The sequence below is a fragment of the Plectropomus leopardus genome, chromosome 2 (assembly GCF_026936395.1).
Source record: "Plectropomus leopardus strain MGB_pleo_1.0 chromosome 2, ASM2693639v1, whole genome shotgun sequence".
In the NCBI taxonomy this organism is placed as follows: domain Eukaryota; kingdom Metazoa; phylum Chordata; class Actinopteri; order Perciformes; family Serranidae; genus Plectropomus; species Plectropomus leopardus.
Genome location: NC_142177.1, coordinates 5,791,424 through 5,814,428, shown reverse-complemented (window position 1 = coordinate 5,814,428; position 23,005 = coordinate 5,791,424). Strand labels below are relative to the sequence as shown.

Sequence of the window (23,005 nt, the reverse complement as noted above, 5' to 3'; positions counted from 1 at the left end):
GAAATGAACTGAATGAGTTTAGACATCTGTATTTGTATACCTTATCTAAGAAGCCAATTAACATATCTCCAGTGGGTAGTCCTTTATTTCTCAAAATGTGTAGCTACAACAGGCAAGTAAAAGGGGCAGGGCATCTTATTGGGACAAGGCATATATCTGAAGTTTTATGGTATTAAATATATAAGAACTCACAAAATACACACCCGTGACTTACCACGTCACAGTTTGTCCATAATTAATACCATATTTTTTTTCTATAGTATAACTGTAGCCAGTTGAAAGCTCAGTACATATGCATGTGTGTGCACATGATCAGTAGGGTACAGCCTCACCTTTCTTTTGAGCCAGAAAAAACACTTAAGATAGACATTTTTATTATATGGCCTGAGGTGAAAAGTTTCCCAACCACATGGCAGACATTTTTACAATGAATTTGTCTTGTCTCGCAAGATTCTGTTTTTGCTGTCCAGGCAGAAGGAAAAGCCTTGTAACTACCACATGTAGTGTTTGTAGTTTTAGGCAAAATGCCAGGCAGAGTTAAGTATCGGGCCCCTGACAGCAACCTGCCATGACATCTTAACATCTAATAACAGGCTCCAACCAGACAGAACAAAGATTAGCTACCAGCTATGCAGCTAAAAATACAGTCTTTTGTTTTTGGTGAAGACCAGGTGCAGTTCTATTGTGGAGTTGTTTCAGCTTTCCTTACACATTAAGCTATGATCTGCCATTATTGCATTTTATTTGGACTGATAAGGATGCAAATAATTTGTCTTCTTGAGGCATGGTAACCTGCTAGTGTGATACCTGGTCATGACAAAAAGTTAAACTAACTGCTTGGTTAAATTCTGTGCTTATTTACAAAAAAAATGTATGGATGTCAGCTATTTTATGTTTCCCTTGAGGTACTGGTTCTACACATGGCCTGCTCATGACCCTTTGTAACAAATAGCACATGTCTATTTATTTGAAGAATTTCAGAGTGCTTCATGTCCATGTTTCATGTCCAATGCACATAAGACACTGCCTTAGCACAGGTGAGTGGGAGGATAGCAATAGTGACGGGAAAAAGAACAGCCTTTGTGAAACTGCTTTTCACTATTGTTTGGACTCTAACAGAAACACGCTGAACTGAATGGTAATTTTTTAGGGTGTATTCTGTATTTTTGTATTGTTTTTATTGGATCTATCTATAATGTTATTAGCACACTTTAAGTGTTAAAACACTTAAAATGTGTAATATGTAAAATGTGTAATAATTTGTGGTCATTTATTAATGTTATTTTGCAGTTACATTGAGTATGCACTGCTCGTCGGTTCACAGCTGGCGCAGAGTATGGATATTTATCAGAAGTGAGATTATTACATGGGGATTTTTCCTAGAACTGAGACAACACTAACATGATTTCCAGAACAAAAGACAGCCTTGATGTTTGATCGACACAGTGTGCCCTGCTGGAGCTTGATCAATGCATGACCAACAGAGGCGTAAACAACATTATTCTCACAACCTTACAAGGAGGTCATTCAGTAAAGTAGGCAGCCTTTCTTTGTTCAGTCAAATTGATGATTGACCTCAGAATTTTCTTCCTTGTGACACATTAACCACAAAGTAGCATTTTTGTTGAATCAAGTCTACAAATAAGTCAAGAGCAAAATGAAGGTAATATACTGTGGAGCAGTGTAGTTGAAATAAAAAAAACCCAATATTTTTAATCATTTACCATTGCACACTGTACTGTGAAGGTGGGTCATTTTAGGTTACATGCAAAAGTGTAATTTTCATATCCATTTAATGCAAGGCATCCACCTGGAACTGTTCATGCCACTTTAATTATAGTCTTGACCAACAACAGTACATTGTTGTTAATGGGGTATTTTTTGTGTGTTTATTGCACACACACACACATAGACACAGACACAGACACACACACACACACACACACACGCACACGCACGCACACACACACACACACACACACACACACACACACACACACACACACACACACACACACACACAAAGCATAACATCCTGGTTCAAGTCATTGACAGTTATTGACAAATTATTTATTCTCTGTCTGATAAAGTGTTGTTGTTTTTTTTTTATTGATATATGGATTCCATTAAGACAAATGAATTAATTGATAGTAGTGATTTTGAATTTATTTTAATACATTTTAAGACTTGGATTTTCTCACCTGCCACTGCTCTTTGTTGCTGTAATTTGTCTGTCTTTATATTGATTGCCATGGTTTTGAGACAAAAGTATTCCCCAACAGACATGTATAGTAATTCAGCCTTTTTTGACTGATGGACCTAGGGCTGCACAAGTAATTGAAATATCATTGGTATTTCCACATGGCCAAGTAGCACAGATCACTTCATCATGAACATAATCTGCATGTCCAAAGACATGAAGATCAGGTTTATTGATGACTTTAAATTGCTAGTAGGTGTGAATGTGTTTGTGAATGGTTGTCTGTCTCAGTATGTCAGCCCTGTGGTGACCTGTTCAGTGGGTATCCCGCCTCTCGCCCAGTGTCTGCTGCGATGGACTCCAGCCCCTTGTGACCCTGAGGAAAAGTGGTGGCAGATTATCAATGAATTAATCATTTTTTGATTTCAGTTAAAATGAAATGCAGAAATTTCCATTCCCACTAAAATTGCAACTCATATTGCCACCACAATGTCTGTCGATATAATCATAGCAATATGATCTTTTTTTCTGTATAGCAACCTTAGATGCACCATGTGCCAATTTTCAAGCACAGGTGTCTCATATTGCTATGATAACAGCTGACTGATATCAGCAGTTCACTGTAGGAAGTGACGGAGTAGCATTGATCAGCAGATAAGGTAACCATCAATAGAGTCCCCCTTTCCCTAAAACATTTTCCTTTTTGACTCCAGGTTCCAGATGTACTGGAAATAAATGCTCAGGATTACCTTGTTATGTATTTCAGGTGCAAATGCAAGTTGATATTTGTTGCTAGCTCTACTGATATAAGCATTCAGAGGTCTTTGCATCAGTTGTCTGCACCAGGAAGAGTTCTATAGATTATGTAAACATCAGATAGGTGATACTGTTTTATGGATTAAGACAAGCCTTTGCATTTGGAGATTTGCAAAGAAACAACTTCACTTGTCTGTTTGTAACGGAGCTATTCAAATCATATTCAAAGCTGTGGTTTCACACCATAAAACAGCAGTCACACAAGAGGTACCCAGAATAAACTAAATGTGCAGTCGTTAAGTCATCCTTTGACCATGCAAAAAGCAGAACTTGTCAGATATGCATCACCAAAGAATTTAAAAATGAATGGTGCCTCATGGTGCAGTGTTTCTATATTTGTTTGTATGATAATGATTATGATTAAGTTTTATCCAAGAACATAGTTACCACATTTTATGACACATTTAGAGATGTACACTTAATTACAGATCATTTATTTATTTAGTGAGTATTCAAAGGTTTTATAGGTAATGTGAGGGCATGTCTAAGCCCTCCACAGGTTGTAGTCCCATACCTCTTATTTAGGCCAGTGTTAAACAGAAGCAAAGAGTACCAGGACTAAACCCTAACATCCTTGTTAAGTTTTAACCGCACACTTAAGCTTAAGCGTGAAAGAGGGAAAGGAGGGAGATGGCATGCAGCAAAGGGCCAGGGCCGGAATTGAACCCGCAGCCTCTGCAGCAGAATATAGCCTCTGTATATGGGACGCCTGCCCCGAGGGTTGTCTCATGTCACTGATTCAGTGCGCGATGTTCATGGACAGGATCGCAAGGCACAGCCAGGGAGAGGAGTGTCCCATGTGGGGACCTCAGAATTGCATCTCTGCTCTTGGCAGATGGTGTGCTTCTGTTGGCTACATCACACTGTGACCTCCAGTATCTTCTTGGGCCATTTGTTGAGTGTGAAGCAGTTGGGACCAGAGTCAGGACCTCCAAGTATGAGCTCATGGTTCTCTGCTGGAAAAAACTGTGGATTGCTCCCTCTGGATTGGGGGTTAGTTGTTGCCCAAAGTAAAGGAGCTCAAGTATCTCATGGTCTTGTTCATGATTGCAGGGAATATAGAGTGCAAGATTGACACGTGGATCGATGTGAAGTTGGCAGTGCAGTGGGCGTTGTGCTAGTCTGCTGTGGTAAAGAACGAACTATGCTGGAAGGCAAAGCTTTCTATTTACCAGTTCATCTCTGCTAAAACCCTAAACTATGGTCATAAGCTTTGACCAGAACAATGATATTGTGGATCGCTGAAATATAGGGTGGCTGGGTCAGCTTTAGAGACAGGGTGAGGAGCTCAGACATCCAGGAGGAGCTTGGAGTAAAGCTGCTGCTCCTTCCTGTCAGAAGTGGCTGGTTGAAGTGTTTCAGGTGTCTGATCAGATGGCCTCCCATCCTATTATAGAGGAAGATAATGGATGGAAGTATCACAGGGAGCTGTGACACAGCATGTTACACTTCACTTCTTTCTCCCTGATCTGAGTGGTTGATACATAAATGAAGTTTGTTTGTTTGCATCCATAAATACAGGTTGATATCATGTTGATGCTTTAAGAATTGCTCTTTATTTTTATGTGTGCACCTTAAAGCTTTGAGAGATCATCTGAGAGCGCACATGCAGGAGACCTGTGCGCATCATGTCACTAAATGGGCAGTTATATAACTGAAGCTCAATGGTGTCACAAATGTTCCACTCACCCAGGAATTGGTAGGTGTAAACTATAAAATACATGAAGAGACACCATGTTGGCTTAGGAAATACTTTTTTCAGTTGTGCCATGTGATGCAGACTGTGTTTGTAATTTGGGAACTTCGCAGCTTACTGTGAGTATTATGCTTGTTTTGTGAAGGATGTAAACTTAAAGCAATACTCAAATAATCAATCAACACTTACAAATTGTAGGGACTATATTGGATGATGGATATTATTATTTTGGCATTAAGTAGCTCCAGTGTCATCCACTGATATCATATTTTTGTAAACATATAATAAATAGATAAACATACCCTCTGCCAAATACCTCCCTGCCCATGGAATTCACATATATGTCCCATTTTATTTTCCTCTCTTCTCCATAACCCCGATCGCTCATCGCTGTCAGACAGATGTTCTCCCAGTGCCCCATTTTCTCTGTTGGCTCTTGGCCTCCTCTCTTCTTGTCCTCCACCCCGTGGCCCATAATGGCTAACCCATGGAGATTCTTGTGTTGGCCGCATTTCAGGTGGAGGCAGTGGCTATTTTTAACCCTGGTTTTACCTCATCAGGTCCCCTGTACCAGTTTACAAATATGTAGATATATCAAAGTTGACAACTTACCAATGAAAGACTTTAAACGTATCCTGTGGAGAGATTTTTTGTGGTACTGTTCCTTACAGCGTTTCCCTCCAGTTTAAACAGATGGTGCAGAGCTACACAACAATAAATGAGTGTTTACTACCAAATAAAATGTTACTTTATCTGGTAGATACTGTTTGTTAATTCTGTTTGTATATATCTGATTAAGGTTGGATAGAGTGAAATATTGTAATTAATTAATAGTTTCAAAAATAAGTAAGACAATGTATATCTTCCTTTGATGCACCTGTCACACATTAAGGTGTGCCGAGATGTTTTATGCCTCCACGCCAGCAATAGCCATGGTCAGAGGCATTATGTTTTTTTAATTGTCTGTCCATCGCATTCATGTTAAAACGTAACAAGAATGCCTCCAGGGAATTTCTTAAAAATTGGTACTGAAAATCTAACCAACCATCAACCATCAAAATGTAATCAGGCCATCCTGAGTGGCAGTCTGGTATTTGTTGAGAAAAACTAACACTTGACAATGAGGTTGGCTCTTGACATCTCTCTTTTTTATTTCTTTCTACAGACTGCCTTTTCAAACTGTGTCCTATGAACAGATACTCAGCACAGAAACAGTTCTGGAAGGCGGCAAAACCTGGAGGCAACAGCACCACTGACACAGTCCTCCTCACCAAACTCCATGTAAGTGTCCTCTTCACCTTACTTACTTCTGCTCTTTGACTTAAGTCATGTTGAAAATAAAGGCTGAGTGCATTAGTGACATAAAGCTACAGCCTTGTATTAATGTGAAATGTGTATGTAGCATCACTCTTTCCAGTACTCTTTCCAATACTATCTGTTTCTGTTTGGGCATTTGTGTCTCTTGCTCTGTGTTTTAGCATGCTGCTGACTTGGAGAAGAAGCAGAATGAGTCTGAAAACCGCAAGCTGCTGGGAACAGTTATCCAGTATGGAAATGTCATTCAGGTGTGTTCAGGAGCCTATAAGATAAGGCGCTTTGGTTAATGGATCTAGAGCAACATTTAGCTTCAAATATGACACTCTGTACTTGATAATATTGGTTGTAATTCGGTTGTAATCAGAGAACAGTTTTAAATAACTGCTGCAGCACAAAGTTGAGCTGTAAAGTCGTCTGTTGTAATGTCTTATCTCGCTCTGCTTAATGCCCAGAAATGGTTTGCACACATGTATGAGTCTGAAACCAAATATGGTCATGCATTCCTCTGTGATGAACACAAGGGAGACAGTACATGCAATGTATGATATTGTGAATGCAATGAACTGTCATTCTAGTAAAGGTGAGCACAAATTGGTGTCTTTGTTTGCCATTTGGAATTATTTTTAACAACTGAGTAATACAGAGAGCAGACCTTGGCATTTTGTAAAAGGGATGCACCGATTTTTATCAGCCGAATATTGATATCTGCCGATATTCGCCTTGTTGATTGCCATTGGCCTGTCAGCAAGTAAGATGACATTCAGCGATGGCAGAGGCTGATATTTCTCAGTTGTGTCACATCAATTTTGCGCAGGCTAAAAAGCAGGACTTGAGACTAACAGCTTCCTGTTGTCCCACAGACTATAGAAAACATGTTTGGGATGAACAGAGATATATCCCGGGATGCCTTCGGGACAAAAAAAACGCAGTAAATATTTTCCCAGATAATGCTACAATGTCAGCAACAAATCTGTATTGAAATCAGCAGGAGGAGAGCTAGTTAATATTAGCTGTTAGCCATTAGCAGCTGGAGGCCGACACTAATGGCTAATGGTGATTGAGTTATGTTTTAAAGTGTTCAAGCTCTTTTCAGTAAAACTGATCATTGGTTGATGATAAATGATAATGCTGTCATAATTTCTTTAAATGTAATCATGTAAAATTTAGTTTTGGCCAGAAACCTGAATAAATACAGTTGTTTGAAGAAGAAATTTGTTGATGTTACATATAAAAGAGGAAATTATTGTATATTATATACAGCAAAAATTAGGATTTATTTATATATTTTGAAGAAAAATGTTTTACAGGTGACGGAAGGTTAATATCAAAGCTTGTTGCATACAGTATATTTGTATGGTTACATTTGTGCAAATATTGTGTAATGGTGAGCTGATCACTTTAAAACGGTTTTGTTTTTTCTCCAGGCACAAAAGAAGAAGTCAATAAAAAAAAAAAAATCAACATTGCTATCAGTCAAATTGTTATTTTAAATATCTGTATTGGTATTGGCGCACAAGTTCACCACTGGTTTATTCCTGTTTTGCATCAAAGCCTCAATGGGTCATCCCTGCAGTGCACACTAACTGGTTCTAACAGCATATACTGTATATTCCATTGAAGGATTAAGCTGGGCATTGAGTCAAGTTGGCCAAAAATATGCAGAGCTTATATGATCCCAGTCTAGCTGGTAAAAGACAGATCTGAGAATAGTTGATTTAATGGGTGAAGCAACAGAGGTCATGGGAAGCATTTAAGGAAAATACATTTCAAGTACTTGAATATCTTTAACAAGAAATAAAGACACCAAACAGTTCTGGAGAGGCATATTTTTAGTGAAGTGTTTCCTTGGGCCCCGTTGTAAAGACTGTGACATATTTCCAGTTTCTGTTCTAGCCTCTATTTGTTTCCACTGTTGGCTTTATGTCGATGATAATAGTTATTTGTCCTTCAACCACATAACGCCATTTCTTGTTTTGCCAACAGTTGCTGCACTTGAAAAGCAATAAATACCTGACAGTGAACAAGCGCCTACCTGCACTGCTGGAGAAGAACGCCATGAGAGTGACTCTGGACTCAGCGGGAAACGAGGGATCCTGGTTCTACATCCAGCCTTTCTACAAACTGCGGTCCCTGGGAGACAGTGTGGGTAGAGCCAGCTGTGGGATTAATTATGATCTGTAGGAGAAATTAAGGGTGTATTTTTAGACTTTTTACAAGGTTTGAAAACAGAAGTCACATGTACTTGCATGTAGACATGTGATTTGGAAGACAATTAGTTTCATCCAAGCACTAGGTCAGGCTGCAATGTGTCCTGTCTGATGTTTACAGGGAAAAAGTCAATACATGGGGTTCTGCTGCATTGATTTGAAACTTAAAAACAGGGCTAGGCCATATGGCTTTAAAATAATATTGTAATATTTTAAGGCTAAATCACATTACACAATATACTGTATATATGTAATATTTTTAAATGCCCTTTAAACTAATGAGAACTACTAAAAAACAAAATTATTGAATGAATTGCAGTTACAGTGAAGTTAAAGTAGCTACTGTCATATAATAAAGTTAAATACACTGCTGTTACATTTAATAGCATATGGTTATAAGCTAGTTAAATAAAGTAGCTTTTATCATAAAGTTTTGGCTGTGGAGCTTCCGGTCAACAGTTGGATGATAGTATTAGCAGACAGTTAACCATGAGGATTCATTCACTGTGAGCAGGCAACAAACTAACAGCTCTCTAGCTCAATATTACTAATATTTGCAAGTCACAGTGGTACTCAGTGGTCACAAAATGTGACTAAATATTCGTGATCGGAGCTTTGCAAATACCAACACACACCTCACCTGCTCACATACTGCCACTACTGCTCATTAAGTTAGACTGTTACCACAGCACTGTTAAATGTGATGATTTATTCTCTGTAAGATGGAAACAACAACATGAGGCTTTATACACCGTAAGCTAGAAACAAACTTACAGCTCTCCAGTTCATTTATTAATAGTATTTGCAAATCACAGTTGTGCTCCATGGCTGCTAAATGTGACTAAATAGTCATGGTCTGGAGCTCTGCAAAAGCCCTGCTTTTTGTGTGTGCCTGTGAGAGGCAGAAAGCCATAAGGAGAGAGCAAGGGAATTGTGAATTAGTGGAGTGGCCTTTTAAAGATTTAAGATACGGTACTATAGACATAGCACATGCTGCATGGCAAATGGTTAGTTTGTTTCTAGCTTACGGTGTATAAAGCCTTGTGTTTAACGGTGCCATGCTAACAATCTAACTTCATGAGTGGTAGTGGTGGTAATGAGAGCAGTTGAGGTGTGTGTGTTTTTGTATCTGCAGAGCTCAGATCTAAAATATTTTGAAACCACAGAGCACCAGTGAGACTTGCAAATCTTTGTAATATATGACCTAGAGAGCTGTTAGTTACTTTCCAGCTTGCAGTGAGTAAATCTTCACATTAAATGGGGCAGCGGTAATAGTTTAACTGTCTGCTAAAGACTTGGAAGCCCACAGCATAAATATCGACACTTTGGCTGAACCAGGTCCTTCAAAATTAAAGCATTATGGATTCCACTTTTTTGTGGTCAAATTTTTTATTTAGCTTTGAACAGAATATAATAAAAAAAAATCATATGAACAAAGGTGCACCTCATCCATGTGTCCATATGTTTTTCATTTTTTTTCAGCTATTGATATTCCAGAGGGAAATTTCTCTAGCTGTCTTAGAACGACCTGTGATATGTAATTCATAGTATTTAAAAAAAAACAAAACTATAAATATAAATAAAAAATAAATAATAAAAAACAAATAAGTATGATGAAAACCCCGCTATACCCCGATTTATTTAATTATAACAGTACTTTATTCAACTTGATAATAACAGTACTTTATATATATATATATATATATATATATATATATATATATATATATATATATATATATATATATATATATATATATATATATATATATATATATATATATATATATATATATACATACACACACACACACACACACACACACATTATTTGGCAGTAGCTACTTTAACTTTATTGTAACTGTAGTTTACTTACTAAATTTGTATTTTGGTACTCTACAGTAGTTTAGAGGTTATAGTTTCCTCACATACACATTCATCAGTCAGCTCACTGGAGTAAAACAGGTGTTTGCTTTTAAACCCTCTCTCAATAGGTAACATTTTTTCAGTTGCTGGCAGAAAACTGCGGATCTCTTTGCAGAGTTCTTCTTAGAGCGTGTGAACTCTGTGGTTTTAGCAAACACCAATAAGTTACCGATGATTTAAACAAAACTTTTATTGACTCTGGCTGCTGACATTCCTCTGTGGTTGTGAGTGATGCTCGGGGTCAGGGCTGTACCTTAATGAGTCTCTGTCTGATCCTGTCCTTTCAAACACACAACACGGTTCATGACTCCCCCTAGTGCTAATCTCGAGGCTAGCATGATCCAAGGCAACCAGGTCTCCCATTAGCAGCGTGTTATGTTCACCTTGTGAAGAAAGGGAATTAAAGAATGATGGCTGATATCAGGGGAAGTGACCTACTTTTAGTTTGGAATAAAATTGAGCGCTCAGTCCCTCACAGTGCCCCTCAGAGCAGCAGATTTTCTTCTTGTTTCAAGATTTTCTGTTGCCCTTCACTAAATGAGTCTGTTTATAGAGGACACCTACAATCTAGTCGATATAGCTCTATGGTATCATGTCTTGTTTCTGAGTAGTAGAAACAGCTTCCTTTTGAATTTATTTAATTTATCTGAGCTGAAAACTCATCTGAACGCAGTATGTTTTGTGTATTTTCTAATATTACGCCTGCAGGTGGTGATTGGAGATAAAGTGGTCCTTAACCCTGTGAATGCAGGTCAGCCTCTACATGCCAGCAGCCACCAGCTAGTAGACAACCCAGGATGCAATGAGGTACAAAAACATTTACCTTACAGGCTGTACAGTGAATAAGACTCATGATATATACTCCACATGTGCTTCAATAAAGACATACTTCACCTGCAAAAGGAACATTTGTATCTCAATTACTCTGTGGGTCGTACTGTGAAATTGTCAAGAAAGTTAACAAAAAGGTTACATTCTTTGTGAATAAATGATCAAATTCTCATTTAACCAGTTTTATAGTAAATGGACTGCACTTGTAAAGCGCTTTTCTAGTCATAAATGATGTACAATGATCACTTTGCAGGTAAAGTATTCTTTAAAGTGGAATGATAAACACAGTTTATTTTAAGCCTGAAACGTTCAATAAGACATAAATTTTTCTCCTCCGCTTCTCGTCTCTGTCTGCCAGGTTAATTCTGTAAATTGCAACACGAGTTGGAAAGTTGTTCTGTTCATGAAATGGAGTGACAACAAGGAAACAATTCTCAAAGGGGTAGGTATTCCAACATTTTTGTGTGACATCAGCATTTAGTAATCCATTTTCACTAACACCTTTGTGAAACACATCTTCATTAGCAAGCTAAAAAGCAGACATGTTAGAAGATACATTCAAAAAACAGTATTTAAGATACATTGAAAAAAAGCTCTGTAAGAGATAAAAAAGACACTGAAATATCAAAACTTAAAAAATTGAAAATTTGTACCTTATGTCTGTTACACACTGTGCATGTATGTGTGTGTGTGTCTGTGTGTGTGTGTGTAATTGCAGGGTGACGTAGTCCGGTTGTTCCATGCAGAGCAGGAGAAGTTCCTCACTTGTGACGACCACAGGAAGAAGCAATATGTTTTTCTCAGAACAACCGGCCGGCAGTCTGCCACTTCTGCCACCAGCAGCAAAGCACTGTGGGAAGTAGAGGTTAGCAAAACACATTCTCCTGATACAAGCTAATACACTTTTCTGTTTGTCTCCCATTGTCCTTTTAACAACTAGATCATGAAATACTTAGTTTTAGAAGGACAGTGGCCTAACTATGGAGGAGAGATAGTTTACAGTTGTTTATGTTGCTTGTAGCAAATTCACACAGGACTTATACTTGTTTCCCTTGTTTGCCGTTGCCAGGTGGTCCACCATGACCCGTGCAGGGGAGGTGCAGGCTACTGGAACAGCCTGTTTAGGTTCAAACACTTGGCCACTGGCTGTTATTTGGCTGCTGAGATGGGTGAGGTGTGTGTCGGCTTCTTTTTCTTTTTATCTCACACAATTAAAACGGAGATTTAATCCTCAAAGTGATCTGACAAAGTTGGTCTAAAGCCATGAGTTGAAGACATGCAGGTATATTTGATGCCTGGTGCAGTGACTGGAATTTGACACGAGTGATGATGAGAATGTTTGACATGCGAGTGTGTTTCAGGTGAATCAAGACTTTGAGGAGGAGAGTGCTGAGCAGCAGTCCTCGGTAAGACTCGATTTCTTCTCCTCTGAGTGCTTAGCAATGTCATGCTGGTTTTCCCACTGCTATTGATCTAATCTGATTGATTCTGTGCTGGATCTTTGCTCTCTGCTCTAGGTGGTGGACTTTACACCCTTTAATTTCCAGGTACTGTCATATAATCTTTATTGGCTGCAGCAGCCTCGCACAAAAAATCGTTGTCTGCACGTGTTTCGTACTGTCTTCACTGCTTTGTTGTCCATTTTCTTCTTCTGCCCTCTTTTTCATCAATAACTCTTTTTATTTAGGTTGTGTGCCTTAATTTTAGTAGCAGTAGATCACCACCTGGTGTCACCATGGCATCATCTCAGCTGATGTATGTCTCACAGAAATTCACCATTGGGGGGCAGTGTTATACAAACCATGCAGACCACTTACTAACAGGGACGGTGTGTGTACCTGTAGATCTCAGCCTTGTGCCATGAGGCCCTCCAGTCTGTAGTGATGACTAAAGTGTGTTTCTCTTGTTTACACTTCCTCAGTTAAAAGTGTAAATCAGCTTCAGTGGTTATCTGTAGGTTTAAGTAAAAACATGCATACTCCTTGGCCTCTTCATAGCTGAGGATTGATAGCATGGCTCTATAAATGTTGTGAACCTCACTTTAGTTTGTAGCTGGTCCTCTGCTTTCTCTCACCTCATGTTTTCTCACTCGAGCAGGATGCAGATAATGAAGCTTTACGGGGTCGTCTACGAGCTCCGCAAGAGAAGATCATGTACACTTTGGTGCCAGTTCCCGACGGCATGGACATCTCCTCCATCTTTGAGCTGGACCCTACCACTCTGAGAGGCGGGGACTCCATGGTGCCCAGGTATTATATACAGTGTACACACACAACAAACACACAGATTTCCTGGTGGAGGGCCTGGATTCATTTAAAATGTACAAGACATTCAGATATCACAGAGGTAGAATATGACTTAAAGGGAGAGTTTGGATCGTTTGAAGTGGGGTCGTATGAGGTACTTAGTTTAGTTTGTTTACACACAATTAAAAACTGAATGAAATCAAGTTGACTAAAAAAACAAAGGGAGGTCAGGAAGCCAGAGCCCCCCCCCAAACTTAAAAACAGCTAAAAAAATCAAAAACAACAACAAAAAATAAAGAAATAAAAAGAAAATAAATTACAATTTTACAGAAAAATACAACAAAAGATAAATGACAACCAAGAGTAGCAATAGTAACAAATCAGTAATTATTAATCCTTAAAAACCAAGAAGTTCATAGAACAAAATACAAATTGCAAAGGAAAAAAGGAAATATCAGGAAACACATATACAGAAATAATTAATGATTAAATGTAGTGAGAATTTTCATTAAATATTTTTGAGAGAAAAATCTCTTGATAATGTCTACTTTCACAGCCAGCCAAAAGTAAAAAAAAAACCCCTGAAAGAATCAGTATCAGTTTAAGTATATTTAGAATATTTTAAATGCTTGGGGCACCTCTAGCTCACGTGGTAGGCTGAGTCACTGTCAGCGGCCCTGGCTTCAATCCATGGCCCTTTGCTGTGCGTCAACCTCACTCTCTCTCTGCCCCCTTTCCTGTAGCTCTCCAGTTATTCAGTAATAAATGCAAAAAAGCCCTATAATAATCTTAAAAAAAGAATTTATTCATCACCTTAGATTTCCTTCAGACAGCAATTTGTGGCAGGTAACTAAAGCCATTATATTTGCCCTCTCCGAAGCCAGACTTTATTGAGAACAGTAATTTAACATCGCTGAACAAAGGAGCAGCTGGTCTACTACTGCCTCAAGCAGTTATTTTGTTTATGATTTGTGTGACTTTGGTGTTTGCAAGTGTTCATTCAGATTCACCAAAGTCTCACAATAACACTTACTAACTGATTAAAGCAGTAGAAGACCAGCAGCTGTTGTGTTCATCAGGCTTAAATTGACAGTTTTTCTCAGTGGAGTCTAGTGTATTTACAAGATCATAGATGTGGAACTGAAGCTGTTAACGGTTTCCCTGTTGGAAAGGAGCTGTCTGCCAGCAAAGTAAAGATGTAAAATTCTCTGAGTATAGCATACATTTCAACTTTTATATATTTATTAAGACGGGACTTTTTTTAGGTGGCTAAAATATGTTTTGCTGCTTTCCACATCAGCACATTGCTTATTCTGTGTCAGCACTCCTGCCTGCTTGTGCAAATTGAGGCTGCACCTACCACTACCTGTTGTAAATAATACACTGACAATGGATAAGTACCTCATACAACCCCACTTCAAAAAATCCAAACAATCCCTCTAAGGACAGTAAGGATACAAACGTGATGATTTTCACTCCTCTAGTAACAACTACAAGTTTCGCTTATGTAAAATTGCTCAGGGCTGTTAAATATTGGCACCATTAGTGTTCATACACGCCTGAGACTGCCAAGTGATGATAAATATCAGAGACAACTACAGAGAACCTCTCAGGGGGAAACGTTTCTCTGCCCTTTAGTGGAAAAAAACAACACCAGGCATGTTGGAAAATCTGGTGGGAAATGGGTAGAGTGACAAATATCTCAACACCACGTTGTCTAATCAGAGAGACCACAGTGATGTCAGGACGACAGCAAATCAAAGTGGCAGTAGTAAACGTTTGACTCATGTTTGAAGTTGAAGGGGAATTTGGAGCATTACTAGGAAGGCCGTTTCTGAGGTGATGAGAGTTTGTTTGGGCTTGTAGCTATGGACACTTTTTGTTATGTGGGGTCTGTAACGTTCACGCTACCAGCTGTTTGTTCTGGTCACTTAATGACCTGACATTCAAATGAGAGATACTAGTCTGCTGTGTTGAGTTGAATCACAGATAGTAGAAGACTCTGTTACAGAGAGTTGGTTACATCTGTTGGAAATTTTACTCCTGATTTCTTTCTTTTCCTTTTTTTCTTTTACAGAGATCAAAAATGTATTTCTTTTGTGGGTTTTCAGGAGGGCTAATACATGCAACAGATAGCTGTATGTAACTGTAATTGTAAACAAATATAATAATAATAACAGTTTTTTAAGCTTAGGCAAAAAGGGCTACCCTGATAAAAAGGTTGACAGAATAAAATAAAAAGAAACCCATATAGCCCCTCCCCTGCCTTCTTGTGAAAAAAACAAAATGAAGAACATTAAGAATGTTAAAGCACAAATAATAAAATAGCACTGCGTACAGCATAATAGAAGAAGTTCAAGTTAGTTATTCTCTTGGTTTCCATGCAGACTTTGTACAGTGTAAAGTAAATTCAGTATTGTGTCATATGTTGTTTTCAAACAACAAACTGTCAGTGCTCACAAATGAGTATTTGACATGTTCAATGATGCACAGCAGAAGAAGAAAATAAACACATTTCCGGAGTTGAAATGTCAGTAAGTCAAGTATCATATATTTATTTGTGAGTGCTGACATTTGCTGTCCCAAGATACCATGCAGCTGAAGTGGAAAATGTACACGGTCTTTGAAAAATACACCTGTGTGTGAATGTCAGTGCAATGGTCACCTTTGGAAAGTCTGATACTAGCCAAAGGGGACAAGGAAAGTCCCAGCATGGCATGAAACAGGAAGCTATTGTAATCAGGCTGAGAGAAGGCATGGACAGTGGGCACAGGAGGGAAAAAACTACATTTCAAAATGCCATTTAAGGTTAATGTTATGTGCCTGAGCCAAAACCTCAAAACGCAATGTTGAGTAAACACTGAGAATATCTTCACGAGCAAACACAACATCTGGAAGATAAAGGTTTAATCAGAAATCTGCTCTTTCCTCCCAGGTTAGTTTAACCCTTAGGGATAGTTTGCTGCATTTTACATGCTTTTCATTCTTAATTTTTTTTTATCATTTTGGCCGCGTTCATGCATATTGCATACATTTTGGCAATATTGTATATTTTTGTTGAATCTTGAAATTTCCAGCTCAGCTCCTACAAAAAGTCTAAAATACACTGTGTAAACAAAATTATTACATTCATACTGTTAAGTTAAAAAAATACGTCATTGAAACCCATTCAAACTGCAATTTTTGATCCCACAGCCATCAAAGCATAAAAACATGCATTATTTCTGGGTGTCATTCTCTGCTTTTTCCTTGTAATTTGTCATTTTTACTATTTTCCACCAGATGATGTCATTTTTTTTACCATGTTTGGCATATGGAGAAAATACATGCTATATCCACTAGTTGCACTCAATCAATCACAATCAATATTGCTGCTGATCATCAACATACCCAATGCTGTGATCATCCAAAATAAATAAATAAAATCTACATAGCATGTTAAACATTGGAAATATTCAAAACCCAGCATTTAAAGGGTTAAAATTGTGAATATTAATGGATGTTTGATATTTTGAAGAGCCCATTTTGTGCACAGAGCAATATGTATAATAGTGTGTATAATATTAAAACAGGCCTTGAGGATTAAAATTACTCATACTGGGTTATGCATTTGATATAGCAAAATATTTAACAATGATGTAATATTTCCTGGACTTGAGGATAAAAGCAGCTTTATTTCTCATGATGTGTAGCTGTTCTTATATTTTTAGGGTACATTTGTATTGAGCTGCTGTTTTGTTCCTTTCTTCCTGTTGACAGTCTTGTGTGAGAGGGGATGTATGGTTCTAAAATTACAACAGTACACTTGTCCCTGTCACCAAACATCAAATAAAAACAGAGGCCCTCTGCCTCGTGTCAGAGCCTCCATTGTGTCACAGTCAGGTGCGTGCCTGCATGCTGCAGGCTACTACTGCAAGCTCCTCCCATGCGTACCTGAAATAACCCTGTCCCTCAAACTTTAGCCAGGGGGATTAATTAATTCCTCGCAGAACCGGTACACAAAGGTAAGCCTGTTAGCTCCAGTAGCCGTTTACGTAATGCCTGCCAAGAATATGGCTACTGTCTGCTGTGTGTCCTGTAGGCCTAACAACACACACTCACACCTACACTCACACACGTGTGGCGGGTATGAAAGACGCAGTTGGCTCAGACTTTACTATGTGTAAAGGTTTAGTGCTTAATGGAGGAGAGATGATACTGTGCAGGTCACTACTGGCTAATCTGTAATGCCACATACTTGGCTGACGATGCCATTGTAAGCAGACTCTTCCTGATCGTGGAAGTGTGTTTACACATCCTGCTCCTGTGTCACCTCTGAGCAGCGAGGATGGAAACGGATATACCAACAAACCACCCAAACAATTTATGAGGTGCACCTGTCTAATAACTCCTGCCTCACGTGATCATAATCTCCTGTTTTTATCAGTGCTGTGTCATTGAGGTGTTCATTTATAATCATTTTATGAGACTTGAGAAACAGGTGGTGGAGTGTTGGACTGTGTTAAAACATTTTGTCTCCCTCATGTACGTCAATGGGCTATTTATCATGTTGTAGTTACTGTGTGTGTGTGTGTCTGTGTGTGTGTGTGTGTCTGTGTGTGTGTGTGTGTCTGTGTGTGTGTGTGCAGAAAATACAGCGAATCATTTCAGGCTAATCTGTTTAAACCACCAGGTGGACACAGATAGATATATAGATATATAGATAGATAGATGTAGATGCTCACACACACATGCACACACCCACACACACCTACACACACATTGAGGTAAACACAGATACAGAGACATCTACTGTTTGAAGATCAGCAGCTGGTTAAATGGACTTGGACACTAAACAATACTATCTACTCATCGGAGGTTTTACCAAAGCAGTATTGTTGACATTGTTATTTTGATGTTTGCAAATAATAATTAAAAAACATTTTTTTTTTGCTTGAACCGATAAGTCACAATAGACACCGGATGATGAGGGAGAGGAAGTGCGGTATGACATTGCAAAAAAGTCCCGGACTGTAATCGACAATCAAAGTATCAAAGACATCAAAGTATGTCAGGAACAAATATTACTATTACTGTTGCTTGTGGTTGCATTTTCTTTCCTCTTGTATTTCTAGTGTGGGTTTATGTGGATTAATTTATTCTAAGTAGGGCGCTAGAGAAAATATATCAATCTTTCTTAAGACAAAATCAAAGGTCTCGAGAACATAAATGTGCTCATCACACTTCTTGTCAGTTGACCTATTAGATTGTGAGATTGTGCTCCAGATGGCTCAGTTGGTAGAGTTCGTGCCCCATATTTAGTGGTTGTGTGTGCTCCTTGGAGCAGCCCCGGGTTTGAGTCCAGCTGGTGGCCCTATATGCTGCATGTCATCCCCACTCCCTTGCATTTCCTTTTTCTATAATCTCTCTAGTTGTCCTATCAGAAACGTCAATAAAACCTCAAAATAACATAAAAAAGATTGGGAGATGTCCTGTGTCCTTGGTTTATAGTTTGGCATGAGGATGGCTAAAGAGGAAAGCACCAGGTGCATCTAAAATGAAAGAAGTTCATCTGGAGCTTCAGTGTGTTTTGTATATTTATTGAGTATCTCAACACAGTTCCCTAAATAAAATCTAATATCAACCCATCAACAGAGATACCATTCTGAAAAGAATATTAATAATATTATAGTAAAAATACTACTAATAAAATAAAAAATAGATTTATAATACATGATTTTAAATATATAATCTTTAATTAATTAATCACATCCCCAGTGTTTTGATAATTCACTAATAATCTCTCTACCTCTGTCTTTTTCCCACCTTTTTACAAATTTCTTGCATTTTGTAGGACATTTCTTGCCAAGTTGCTGATTGCCTTTTCCCCAATGTTTTCAAAAGTTAAAACAGGTTCACCTCCAAAAGGACACTGTGATAGGACTAGTGGCTGCAACAACCTAATGACCATTCAGGTTGTTGCAGGAATAAACCTTTTCCATAACTGCTCAGATTTTTTAAGCATTCTGACACCTTGTCCTTTGCCCTGCAGCTTCATTTATATTTTTAATGATCTCAGACAACTTCCTCTGTCCCTTTCAGGAGCTCATATGTGAGACTAAGACACTTGTGCACCAACACATGGGTCCACAGCACCAACAACCCCATCGACAAAGAAGAGGAGAAACCTGTTATGTTACGGGTGAGCAGCTGACAGCTAGGTCAAGATGTACTGCATCACTGAGCTGTTCTTGACAGATAAACTAATAACAATTGATTTTTTCCAGATTGGAACATCAGCAGTAAAGGAGGACAAAGAAGCTTTTGCCATAGTACCTGTGCCACCAGCAGAAGTGCGTGATTTAGACTTTGCAAATGATGCCAGCAAAGTGCTGGCGTCCATTGCTGGCAAGCTTGAAAAGGGCACCATCACACAAAATGAGAGAAGGTACTAAGGGGCAAATATCTGCTGCAGACTTAAAACACTACATGTTTTATGTATATAATCTTACTGTGTACAGCATATACTTGTAAACATCTAATATAAGGACACCCAGGTATGACTCAAGTAGATGCTGAATCATTTACAACTGTTTGACTTTTACATATATTCCCTTCTTCAGGTTTGTCACCAAGCTCCTGGAGGATCTAGTTTTCTTTGTGGTGGACATCCCCAACAGCGGGCAGGACGTTTTGGAGATCATGGTTAACAAACCCAACAGAGAACGACAGAAGCTCATGAGGGAGCAGAATATCCTGAAGCAGGTTGGTCTTAAAAAACAAACTGAAACTACACTCAATTTAAGGTTTGTGGTTTAAGGGGGTCTAAAAAAGGCTGTCTATGAAGTACAAAGTCATGAATACATTTGAAATTGGTGCTACGTGACCAGAGAAAACAGAGAAGTGGTAAAAAACTACCAGAATGCACTGCACCTCAACGGCACAATAAACTGATGGGTGGCATAATCCAAACTCATCCATTTGACACAATGGTGGCCAGCTGGTAACACATGATCTCTTATTACAGCTGAAAAGAAGGCTAAAACATGTTTCTAAAAACATTTGAGATGATAAATAGGCACCACAGTAACAGAGGTTTGGTTTATATTTGATCGGTGCTGCCTATTTTTACCATTTTTTATCTCATAGTTTTTCTTTGACAAATAAGGCAAAGTAGAAGCAAGAGGCAGAGGCAACAGAACCATAAGAGCCTAACAATAATATCAGACAAAAGAGAAACAATTAAACACAAAATTAACAATAACAACCAGTACCAATAAGAGTAAATACAATTCAAGGAATATGAGCAGTAAACACAGAAATAATACTTCTTATTATGGAATTTAACACAATCAGAACATTAAAAGAATAAATTAAAATCTAATAAAAAAGAAAAACTAAGATAGATGAATTAAAATAAATGACAACAGGGCACCAGTTGGTAGAGTGGGCGCTCATGTACAGAGGTTATATCCTTGCCACAGTGGCCAATGGTTCAATTCTGACCTTGGCCCTTTGCTGCATGTCATCCCTTCTCTCTCCCCTTTTCAATGCCTAAGCTGTCCTCTTTAATAAAGGCAGGAGGCTCAAAAAATAATCTTAAAAAATAATTATAAAAAGTAGAAGACATCACATAAAATCAAGTCTATAAATACGGGACTTAAGAAGTGATTTTAAAGAAGTCACTGATTCTGAGCTCTGGTTAAAAGGAGGAAGGTTCACCATAGTTCATTTACACACACTACTCACATTGTTATGATGCAAAGTTGGTAAAAAAAATGGCAAAGTACCCCTTTAACTTTATTATACCTTATTTAAATTGTCCATTTTCCATTTCAGATTTTCAAACTCCTCCAAGCCCCATTCACAGACAGTGGCGACGGTCCCATGCTACGGCTGGAGGAGCTTGGAGACCAGCGCCACGCTCCGTTCAGACACATTTGCAGGTTGTGCTATAGAGTGTTACGCCATTCCCAGCAGGATTACAGGAAGAACCAGGTAGACCGACACAATGACTCCACTCTGACCCCTGATAACATGGCCTTTACTTTTCAGTATCACCCCCACTGTCCTTGTCTTTACAGGAATACATAGCCAAACAATTCCGCTTCATGCAGAAGCAGATAGGATATGACGTGCTGGCAGAGGACACAATAACGGCTCTGCTGCACAACAACCGCAAGCTGCTGGAGAAACACATCACTGCTGCCGAGATAGACACATTTGTGACTCTAGTGAGGAAGAACAGGGAGCCGAGGTGAGGCTCACAGGAAGGGACAGGCCCTGGCTGGTGCACAGACTGGCTCAGAAGTGTCTGTGGCCAGTTTGGGTCAGATTTGTTTGTATAACAGCTCCTGAGGAATGTAAATCTATGTTAATGTATTCAAATGTGTGCAGTGGAGTATGAGTGGATCTGCCTGTGCATGACCTTGGCATTGCGAGTAATTTGCTGACTGTTAGTGTGTGCTTGCGTTGTGTTAAAGTCCTGTCAATTGCTGTTAATGATATGTGAATCAGGCTGATTCAGAAGCATGGACAAAGGACAGCCTCACAGTTCAAACTGTTTTACTGTATTACTGAAAGAGTGAGAGCAAAAAAGGGCCTCAGTATTTCCTGTACTTACTGACATACACCTGTAATATAGTCTGAAATTGACCATGCATATCTCTTAACTCTTTAAGAGGACCTATTATGCTCATTATCAGATTAGTACCTATTTGAGGTTTCTACTTGAACATATTTACAGTCTTTAAGCCCTATTATATAATGGAAAGTGGCTTGTGCCAGCTTTTCTGGCCATTTTGAGTCATCTTTCAAGACCCACAGAATATTGTGTACAAAGACTCTGAAAACACCAAATAGCTGGGGGGGGCTGAGACTCCATGAGAGTTTCTTCAACTGGCCACTTGACCCTCTCCGTTTTTTTGAGGGGCATATTATGCCGATATTGAATTGATGTAGCTTCGTTGCCGTAGTTTTGAATAACCTCCTTACAGATTGCTCTGCTCTCTGATCCCGGCTACTCCACCTCATGTTTTGAGCTACCATAGTACAAAAGTACTACAACTAAGAATCCCAGCAGCAAAATTACACACAGGGAGTGTGAGAGCGCCCCCTTGTGCCAGCTGACGAAAATACACTTTGATGTATATACACGTCAATGGCACTCAAGCGTTGGCTTTTGAATGACGTATATATACGTCAATGGCTCTCAATGAGTTAATGGTCAAAAAGTACTTTATTTTTCTCATGCTGTCTATGCTGGAACACCTATATTCACCCTTCACCTGAGAATGCTAAGGCCATGTTTAGACAGTAACGGCCCTACTAAAAACTCAAAAGACTTTTTCGTTTAAAAAAAATCTGTGTTCATATGATAACATTGTAAGAACAAATTGAATGTTCTAGACAGTAGCAAACCCAATTTTTTAGCCCACAAGGACCACTTTTATGTAGGTTAACCTCATCATTTGAAACACTGGCCACATTTCTTATAAGACACAACATACGGAAAAGCATAAAAGGTCTCCCTTTAACCCGTTGCCTGTGAAAAATAAATGAAATGTATTATAATCTTTTGCCCAGGTTTCTGGACTACCTCTCAGATCTCTGCGTGTCCATGCAAAAGTCCATCCCTGTGACACAGGAGCTCATCTGCAATGCAGTACTGGACCCAACCAATGCTGACATCCTCATCGAAACCAAGTTAGTTTTTCATTTTTCTCAATAAATACAATTGTTGGTCAACTTAATGAGCTTTTAAAAATAACATTTATGCTGTTCACTA

At 38.7% G+C, this 23,005-nt stretch overlaps 1 protein-coding gene across 13 annotated transcripts in view; it reads left to right on the top strand.

The window, feature by feature from the left end:
- The window catches only part of LOC121952371 (inositol 1,4,5-trisphosphate-gated calcium channel ITPR1), a 123,430-nt gene that overhangs the window by 11,846 nt on the left and 88,579 nt on the right, over positions 1-23,005 (top strand). For 11 of the 13 annotated variants that reach the window (XM_042499025.2, XM_042499016.2, XM_042499007.2 and 8 more), the window contains exons 4-19: positions 5,878-5,993; positions 6,191-6,277; positions 8,013-8,171; positions 10,871-10,969; positions 11,352-11,435; positions 11,712-11,858; positions 12,063-12,167; positions 12,355-12,399; positions 12,511-12,540; positions 13,091-13,242; positions 19,321-19,420; positions 19,506-19,666; positions 19,842-19,983; positions 21,058-21,216; positions 21,303-21,475; positions 22,804-22,923. In XM_042499025.2, the coding sequence (XP_042354959.1) occupies positions 5,878-5,993; positions 6,191-6,277; positions 8,013-8,171; positions 10,871-10,969; positions 11,352-11,435; positions 11,712-11,858; positions 12,063-12,167; positions 12,355-12,399; positions 12,511-12,540; positions 13,091-13,242; positions 19,321-19,420; positions 19,506-19,666; positions 19,842-19,983; positions 21,058-21,216; positions 21,303-21,475; positions 22,804-22,923 (1,879 nt within the window). The remainder of the gene's footprint in view (positions 1-5,877; positions 5,994-6,190; positions 6,278-8,012; positions 8,172-10,870; positions 10,970-11,351; positions 11,436-11,711; positions 11,859-12,062; positions 12,168-12,354; positions 12,400-12,510; positions 12,541-13,090; positions 13,243-19,320; positions 19,421-19,505; positions 19,667-19,841; positions 19,984-21,057; positions 21,217-21,302; positions 21,476-22,803; positions 22,924-23,005) is intronic. The other 2 variants (XM_088083404.1, XM_088083358.1) reach the window with 1 other exon arrangement.